General features: G+C 34.7%; 1 protein-coding gene across 1 annotated transcript; it reads right to left on the bottom strand.

Moving 5' to 3' along the window:
• Positions 1–159: 159 nt before the first annotated feature.
• On the bottom strand, positions 160–9,844 carry LOC137408538 (transcription elongation factor, mitochondrial-like). Its single transcript, XM_068095103.1, has 6 exons — positions 9,744–9,844; positions 2,763–2,869; positions 2,227–2,451; positions 1,849–2,011; positions 1,583–1,719; positions 160–1,241 (listed from the first exon to the last, which is right to left on the bottom strand). Exons 2-6 carry the CDS (start codon positions 2,811–2,813, stop codon positions 816–818), a joined length of 1,002 nt encoding a protein of 333 aa, XP_067951204.1. The 5' UTR covers positions 2,814–2,869; positions 9,744–9,844; the 3' UTR covers positions 160–815.
• Between the last annotated feature and the right edge of the window lie 102 nt (positions 9,845–9,946).

Genomic DNA, 9,946 nt, shown 5'->3' with positions numbered 1-9,946 from the left:
AGTTTGGTCACCCTACAGGCATTATGACAAAGGTTATTTATTGTTGTCTTGTCTATCATAGTTGGGAAGCAAAACAATATGGACTTTATAATAAGACTGAATACATTGTGAAGGAGCAGTTGTCATAAATGTAACGAGTAAATGTATTTGTATCGTATTATTAGTCAGATTATGAAACCATAGAAAGAGAAATATGATTGAACAACGGCTGAGGCATTTTATAAAATCAGGATTTTAATCGAAAATCAAATGAAGCACTTATACTTCTCTGTTTTTCCCAGATTTGTTTTCTGACTCTTAACAATTCCAAAAAATATCATAATCTATGAAATAACAATTAAATTCATATCATTTAACATCATTGATGTCTGTAACAGTACTAATAGCTAATACAATACAGTTGGTTATTTGGGTTTATAAGTCAAAATCTTGTTTGTTTTGTGAAATGCCTAAAAAGTAAGAGTAAAAGAAACATTTGCATCATCATTAATACATTATTCATTTGGAACACTTGCACAGATCTTCGCTAAGCTGATCAGAAGAAATCTTTCAACAGTCCACTAGAAAATATTTTCTGTTGAAATGGGTACCTGCAAGCGACCAACTCATAACAAACATAATATCATGGATCAAAATTTAATTCAGAAAAACTTGCTGTATGGGATGTCTACTTTGGGACTTATCGCTACATATCAACACTACATTTTGTAAAAGATTGTTAATCGTTGCTGACACCTACAACTCAATTTATATCCAGCAATTAGTTTTTGGGTAGTTACAAGTTTGGTTGAAAGGTTACAAGAGTAAGGAGTCTGCTACCTTGCTTTGTATAGTACATCAGTAATAAAACCTGTGCAATTCAACAAAAGGCTAGAGTAGGGATCGTAACCCTTAACATTTTGTGTCCTAACAGCCTGTCTCTGTCGCTGCAAGGTGTCCAAACCAGTCAGCCTGTGATCCTTCCACAAACCGGATGCTATCAACTGGTCAACCTTCTCTTCGATGTTTACCATTTCACCACCGACTTTAATATTAAACAATGAAGCGATGTGCATACTATTTATAAAATGCACTGAACTTTGACTTGAGCCTACTGATATTAAAGTGGAGAAGGTTGCATTCAAAAGGTTCATCCCGCCTTGCACAGCAACGTAGAAAGCAGTTTTTCCTTTTAGATTAAAGTGATGTCGCGGCAGCAGATATGCATCTGAAGGCGGTAAGCGTTTAGCAAAAGATTTGACCTGTAAAAACCAAAAATATTGAGTATTAACAGTCGTTAATACTCTTAAAATGATTTTCCACTAATATATAGTAGAACTTACTGATAAGGCGTCCATAATGTATACGTGCATGAGCCTCTATATATGAGCCTCTATTATTTGAATATTTGTACACCAAATGCGTGGCTTTTATCAGTGTTGGCAAGTGAAATGAAGTAAAATTCAAATGTACATAAAAATATAAGACGTATTTAAGGAATACACATACATAAACATCTAAGCCATAGACAGAATACATGCGAATATACGGCAACCAGCAGAGATTTATGATAGACCAGAGGAACTGAGAGTATGTAACCTACTGCCTCTAAATAAACCACATGATCATATTTGTAGAGCTGAATCTGCCTTCCATCAGAAAGCATTTCATGAGTTCCAGCCTGTTGGAACTCGAGCTCATCTGTCATGGTCAGCCAAGAGCTGTATTCCGAACCGAGTCCTACGCAACAAGAACCAACCGGCAAGAATGATTGCGTTCTTTCACACACACTGGCCAATGCTGTAATATTAAACTAGTATAATGCATGTCTAATCACAAAAAGATAAATCCATTTGAATATACACTTACGAAGGGCAGTAACAGTTTTGAGAGAAGAAGCTTGTGAGGTTGTTATCATGGGATGACAAACGCCCGGCTGGCTCTGAGCCTGTCTGGTTTGCACCCCACTGCGTAATAGAACCTTGCAGAGTTTCTCCGCTCTCACTATGTCAAGTGTCGGCAGCTTCAAGATCTACAAAATGCCGCTCGATGTTGGGAAAGCCAGAAAGAATGTTTTTAGCTTTCTCTAACATTATGTAAGAGCTATACATATAAGCTCCATTCAAGTATCAAGCCTGTTCCCATCCTGATACATATAAATGACATGCCTTTGTAGAGTTAGGTGCAAAATTAAGCAAAAACATCGCTATTGGGAGATGTGTGAGTGTAAAACCTCTCATAACCCACATCCTGCAGATCATGAAACGGCCGACTGTCCACGATGTGCTGCCGCAACTTGGCAGTACCAAGCTTACTGCGAGCCATGTCTTCCAACGGTTTGTTGTTTAACAAGTCCAATATTTTTTCAGCCTCCTTTTTGCTGTAAAGCTGCTCAAGGAGACCTGAATCTTGTCTCTTCATCATCAACGGCATAGATGTGTGCAGCTGTCTGACCGTTAGTCTTGTTGAATTCTACGGAAGGCAAACATTGTTTAGCAGGCAATGGAAAAATATAAAAAACATAATTACCAGTATATTACAAGAAATATAGTAACACTTTGAGACACACAATTATATTCAAAATGTAAATAATAGTCTTTTGTAATAAATTATTATATGTATTAAGTACACTGACTCTGGGTGATACATGTTGGATAAACCATGTGTCACCAAAAAAACCAACCAGTTAACAATCAAAGATTTCAAAATGAGGAGCTAGTAAGCATACTTGTACAAAACATCACTACACATAATGATTCAACTAAAAGTTAACATATACATACAATTGCTGTTCTTCGGACAGTAATGAGAAAAGATGATAAGGAAGACATCATTGTGAAGATCCTGTATTTCCGCAAAGTTTGTTATCCCGATTAGTAACAGCTGACAGCTAGAAAAGAAATTCGCAGCCGATGCTCTTGCCAAAACTAGAGAGCTGCAGTTGAAATATATTAAAGACAATACAAACATTATATAGTCACATCACTAATTGTAAGCATTTAAAGTGGTATCTGAATGACAACTGCTTTGTTAACACATGATTATTGTTAACATGTGATTATTGTTAACATGTGATTATTGTTAACATGTGATTATTGTTAACATGTGATTATTGTTAACATAGCTATATTTATGCAAATGCGGGTTTCATACTTTACAAACTGTAAATAGAAATAACTCCATGAATGAAATCAAATCAAGACACCTAATGTATAGCAAAATAGGCTGGCATCTAGAAGTATTTAATGCAAGTGAGCAGTATTGAACAAATTTTATGTTATATTGGATTGAAGATCGGTTTAAAAATGCACCCATTGGTCGTTTAACTGGTGGGTGTATTTTATTTCATTTAATCAATTAATAAAAAGCCAGGTCATAAACATTTCATTACCTACACTACCTCTTACTTACTACATTACCTTTACACTACATCACCTCCAACTGTTTATAAGCTGTTTTTATTTCTCGTGCAACATCAAGAATTCACCTTGTGAGGCCAGCTGGTAACCGTTAGGTGTGAAGCAACATTGTTATGTGTATTTCACCTGATGTACTGAATATCTTCACTATTATTGACCATCAAACTCAGTCGAACACGTAATCTATTGGATAAGCTCGACGATCAAATGCTCTTCAATGCGGATTGTTCATTACTAAAACTTTATTGTTATAACTCGACAGACACCGAGATTTATCTATAAGGACTAGCTGTATGCACGGCGTTGCCCAGGTAATAAGACTTTGCACAGAAAATTTATTTTTATTTAACATACAACAACATTTACCATTCTAACTTTCAAACTTCATATCACGAGAAAAGTGTTTTGTGCAGATTAAATAAATTAAGAGAAAAAATAAAACAACTATAGGCCTAAAGATTTTCGAACTTTGTCAAACAACTGTAACTTTCAAACCTCATATTTTGAGGAAAATGTTTTGTGCAGATTAAATAAATTAGGAAACAAAATAAAACAACTATGAAAGTATTTAAATGTAAAATAATTAGCAAGTAATACCTAAATTAAGTCGGTTTTGCTATGATTACAATAAAACATGATTTGGCAATGATATAATTTATACGAATAGAAAAAACGAAATAAAAATTCTACACAAGTTGAACTAATAATAACAATTCGTTGCATCGAAAGGTGTGTGTAAATAAAAAAAGTTACTGTTCCAACAGAAGATATCCATCACTACTTTGAATACGACGATACTGGTACCTCTAGCTATTGGTACAAATGTAAAAATGAGATATTGGACTGTCTTTGTCTGACCGAACGGAGAGAGAATGTAGAGGTAATACTTGAGATAATACAACTGTCTGCGTGAAAAGTATTGGCCTTCACCGATTTTTCAATTGAACCTTACAAAAAACTGGAAATGTAAGTTCACAAAAAGCTGAAAAAGCATCATGTTTCATAGTTAATTATTAACTATGAAACTCTATGAAAACTTTATGAAATTCTATCGTGTTTCATAAAGTTGATAGTTTCGATTATTACATCATTTAGTGTATAAAATCGGGAAAAGGGTGTATATAGTAAGGGCTGTGATATGCATCAGCTTTTGTTGTCTCGTGGATAAAGATTCGGATTGTGAACCTGCGGTGACAATCTTCATGAGTTCCAGTCCAGCAGAATGCGCAATTTTAATACCCAAGAATTTAATAGCTATAGCCAGACAGACTGACAGATATCTAAGCGGATATTCAAACAGACGATTAGTAAAAATATAACATAAAATAAAAATAAATAATCACAACATTGATGAAATGAAAAAAAAGCCAAATTCCTGCATAATAAGATATGATGTGGCACCGTAGCACTGCAGCTAGTCAAGGTGCTAGGCCCTTTTGTTTCTTGCTATTTCTTTTCTATTCATTCCCTTTAATTTTCTTCCCTTCCAGTTTTTTCTTTTTTTACCATTTCCTATTGTTTCCCTTTCCTCCCTATTCCTTCCAGTTACTTTTCTTACCTTCCTTTCTTGTTTCTTATCTTTACTTTTCTTACCTTCCTTTCTTGTTTCTTATCTTTACTTTTCTTACCTTCCTTTCTTGTTTCTTATCTTTACTTTTCTTACCTTCCTTTCTTGTTTCTTATCTTTACTTTTCTTCCCTTTCATTTTCCTATTTCTTTCCATTCTTTCCTTTTTTATATTTGAAATATTTCTGGTGATATTTAATTTTAATTTGTATCTCACGCACATACACCGGCGCGCGTATTACATTATCTTCTACTCTTCTTTACCCTCAATTTTCTTTTTCCATTTCCTTTTTTTGTCCTCTGTTTTTTTTAGTGAAAATATGGTGTATTAAGCAAAAACTTTGTCATTAACAATATCGATATAACATTAATTATTTATGCAAACTGTTACACCTGAATTTTTTTATAGATCCGAATTTTATAATTGAACCATACACTTTTTTGTTGCCTCAGTTTGTACAGATTCTTAAATGCACCAAATATATTTTTCATAACAAATCATACAACACACTAATCCTTATTCGAGCATTTATTTTAAATTTCTGAAACAACTGTGTGGTAGCACTAAACTTGAATGCGATCTGACATGATTCAAAAATTTCAGGCTCCAATTTTCAAACACACCTAAATTCTTGATGCCGTAATTTGAATGCAGCTCTGTTAAACATTTTCATCGTTTTATATTCACCATCCTGATTTTAGTGAAAACATTTTTATTTTCGTTTCTATTTATCATCTGATTTTTAGCATCATTTTCTTGATATGAACATTCTTTGCTAATCAACTACTTAGGTGAATTTCCATAAATGAATCTGATGCAATTCATAAACTATAGTATTTCTAAAATCTTTTTTCCCACTAAGTGAACTTCGCTGTAAAATATCGCTGGAATAAATGAGAACTGATATGAATAAAGCCAACTTAAAGTAAAAGCATGCTTTTACTTTATATGTGCACATAAGAGGACCATCTACAGATAGCCATCACTCAAAAACCAATCTAGTCTCAATCTCAATTGAATACCTAAAAAACTAAAGTGAGCCAAAACTATTCCTGGAGAACACCAATTAGACATTTCAAGACATTTAATAGAGTCTACGATAAGTAATTAGTGGCTGTTTAAATAGAAAATTTTATCCAGAAAATAAGCATGTGATCACACACTATTTTAAAAAAGTAATTAAATTGATGGCTATAAAATAAGTTAAAAACTAGTACATCAATACTTATTCTGATTTCTTTATTTAAAACAAATTTATTTAAAGAATGAATCAATTTAGTCGCTCATGGATTTGCTGCCAAAAAACTGAGCATCAGAAAGAAAAATATATATTTACTTAGAAACCTTGTAAGCAGTAGAAATCATAATTTGCACACAAAACTTGCAAGCAATACATGCCAGAAATTCGTCAATTCAGGAATAAATATTCCTGAAAAAATGTTTCACTTTTGCCAGCTTCCATACATCTTGTAAAAAATCGCTAAATAGATTACTTTGATATCAAGATGATCCAGAAGAGACTAAGAGTTCCTTCAGGCATAGTGTCATGACCATTGTTTTTAGCTTGCTTGAAGTGTCTATCAAAAGCTTTGTCCCTCTCATTCAACTATGATCTTTGAGACACTTTAGATATATACTACTTACTTGCCAGAAATCGTTGATGATGTTTCCTTGGTTAGCTTGAGGACCTTTTGAAATTATTGATGGTGTCACAAAGCATCATTAGGGGAGACCGGGGTAGGTTGATCATTGGGGCGGGTTGATCATTGGATTTCTTGCAGCAGGTATAATGTTTATCTTATCAATTATCTTATCAGTATAGTGGAAAACCGTTGAAGAAAAGGTAAAGGTAAACTCAGCAGATGAAGACATGAGGTAAAAAAATTAGAGCATTTTTTCTGTTTTTACACCTTTTGATCTCATATTTGATGCTGACTGAGTATCCAATACTGGAAACAATATTCATTGTTGAACATTCATATGCTACAATTTATTTTCGCAAGATACATGTTTTACCATGCCAAAATAGTGCATACCTAGTTTCCATGCAGGTTTTGTAAATCATGAAAATTTCACAAATGGCGCATTGGGGCAGGTTGATCATTTGCATTTTAAGAGAGGTTGAGCAGTGATCAACCCGCCCTGTGGTATTTTATTTTTCATGAACAATTATAACGTTACCATCAGGTAGCCCATGATAGACTGATATGGTCATAAAGATAACTGCTCTACTAGCCATGTATATCTGCATGCAAAAGATGATTGTATCAAGACAATTTAACCATTAGATAGGGGTCCTATGATAAAACCCATGAATTGGGCAAAAAAATTTCTGTTTTCAGTAATACTGGAGGCCATATTACCTGAAATAAGATGAATTAATTGTTGTTATAAGACTTTTTTGTAATATTATAGTTCACAGTCGGTGGTCTAGCATTTAGAAACAGCCTTCTCCCTTAATTATTGATGTCCAGTTTTGAACCTTTTTTTAACAAAGCTTTTTGTTAGTGTTGCTTGTCCTTTTGTTAGCCAATCATATGTTAGTGACTCTTCACATGTTATGGTGATAATCATTTACTTAGTCTCTCTTTTCTCTACCTGTGTGGTGACAATAAAGTATGCTTAGCTACAAAATAGTTTTCAAATTCTATCATTAATTATACACTTGGTCATTTTGTCAATCCTCTTGATTCTCGATAATCACTCATCTCATGTTAGCATTTCAGGGATCTCAAAGGCTAAAGAGAATGGGATAGTAATGCTCACAATACCACCCCATACAAGCCATCAACTCCAACACCTAGACATTTCGATATATGGACCGCTCAAAGCATACTCTAACCAAGCAGCCGATGATTGGATGCGCAATAACCATGGCCAAGCCATACGGATTTTCAATGTTAGTGAGTTCATCTAGGATGCGGCCATAAACGCCATGACCCCTCGGAATATTCTGTCAGGGTTTCAAACCACAGGAATAGACCTTTGAAATTCTGGTATCTTTAAGGAGCCTGATTTCATAGCTGCAGAAATCATGGACAGACCTGAGCCGATGTTACAAATAGATGTTACAAACAGATGTTACAAATACGATACGCCTGTCGCCTCAACATCTAATTTTTTGAATTCTAATCTCAACATCTACTTCAGAAGTCCAGGCTACCCCTCTGTGGGTATAGAGATATCGACCGGTGAAGACCAGAGCGATAAATATGTTTCTCCCTCGGATCTATTTCCAGCGCCCAAAGCTGGGCCCCTCAAAAAATGGGAGCATAACAGAGGCCGAACACCCTTACTGACTGACACTCTAATGATGCTACAGCTAAAGGGGGAGGCAGCACAAAGGGCTTGACCAGCCAGTTGCGCAGATGAAAAAAATAAAGGGAAGAGAAGCAAGAAATCAAAAGCTCTTGAGTCATCAGATACAGAACCAGAAATAAATTGTCCTAACCTAACAGATGAGGAGGAGGCTAATGTTATCCCAAATTTCAATGTAAGAGTTAGCGACTATGTGTTGGTCAAGGTATACGGTAAAACGCCCAACCGATATAAGAAGTATTTATCGGTAGTAGCTATGATAGGAAGTGATGGAGATCAGTTCGTAAGCTTCCTGAAAAAAGTAACCGCCAGCAAAAATTCTACAATGGAAGAAGATTGGGTTATTGGCTCTGAAGTTATGAGAGTTCTACCAGAACCAATTGTAGGTAATAATTTGTGAAATTCCTTGAGGATGTTGATGCCGACTGAACTATCCATAAATGGCAGTCATTGTTTTGTTACACATAGTTATTGCACGGACATGCAAAACCGTTTTAGTTTATCTGCTTACTAACTTGTGAAGAACAGGAGTACCCATTCATTAACAAACATTGAAAGTTTTCAACTCTCTTGCATCTCAATATTTTATGTTCACTTTTACCAATAAGTACATAGATGTTGCATAAGTGCTTTTGTCAGTTGGAAATTCTACTTGTTACATACTGTAGAAAGAAGTTTAGTTCTGCTAATTTTTCACTTTTCTGCAAATCACAGGGAAGGTACTTATTGGTGACTATTTAGTTTAATTATTTTACATTAAGTTTTTTTTCTTTACTGAGTGAGTAGCCCTGGCTTAATTGGCTGCTAACTTTTTTATGTTATTGTGTATTCTCATGAAAATGTGCAGTTAAGATTCACTAAAATGCACCAGAAACATAAATTTGGTTGTGAATGTTTCAAAAACGCTCAAATTCAAGTTTAGCTCAACTTGCCTTATGTATGATCAACCTGCCCCACACCAATGCTCAACCCACCCCATGTGTGATCAACCTGCCCCGTTTTTTTCGGGCCACTTTTTCCATCATTGTTTGGTATCAGTTGATTCTTAACATCAATGACTTCAGTGGTAGCTAGTCACATATACTCTGCATCTTTTCCCTAATTTTGAAGTTGTTTGATCTATTGGGTGAGAACTTATGAGACTGTCAAAACAGCGTTCAACCTACCCCGGTTCCCCTATAGACAAGAGAACCTTTTTGTTTCTTTAAAGCAATCAATAGTCTTTAAACAAATAATTCTGGCTGTCGCGTTATTTTTTGTTTTAACTGAGTTATATTATATTTTAATGCTTGCATGCCTATACATGCATACCCTTTACCATATAGCTATTTTATAGGTGGAAGAAAATTGCAACATTTTCCTTACTCACTTGTTTGATCGAATAAGGATGATTTCTATCATGACAAAACCATTAAAGGAAAATAATTTACTAGTAAATAAACAGATTTAAAGCAACTTACATAAAATCTAGATGAGTAAAACATGCATTGTATGAAAATACACGCGTGCAGTCTAGTACAGTTGTCTAGCAGCAATTATTCGGGAGCGCGCTGGTTTTTCAACTACGCATGTGAAGATAGAGCCTGGATTCTAGAATTAAGGTGATGAGTTTTCGACGTCTTTGGTTGGTCGCTCCGTAATAAAACCAATTTAGATTATGTTA

This window comes from Watersipora subatra, chromosome 1 (assembly GCF_963576615.1).
Source record: "Watersipora subatra chromosome 1, tzWatSuba1.1, whole genome shotgun sequence".
Taxonomy (NCBI): domain Eukaryota; kingdom Metazoa; phylum Bryozoa; class Gymnolaemata; order Cheilostomatida; family Watersiporidae; genus Watersipora; species Watersipora subatra.
The sequence above is the reverse complement of the archived record's forward strand: the minus strand, read 5'-3'. Positions and strand labels throughout refer to the sequence as shown.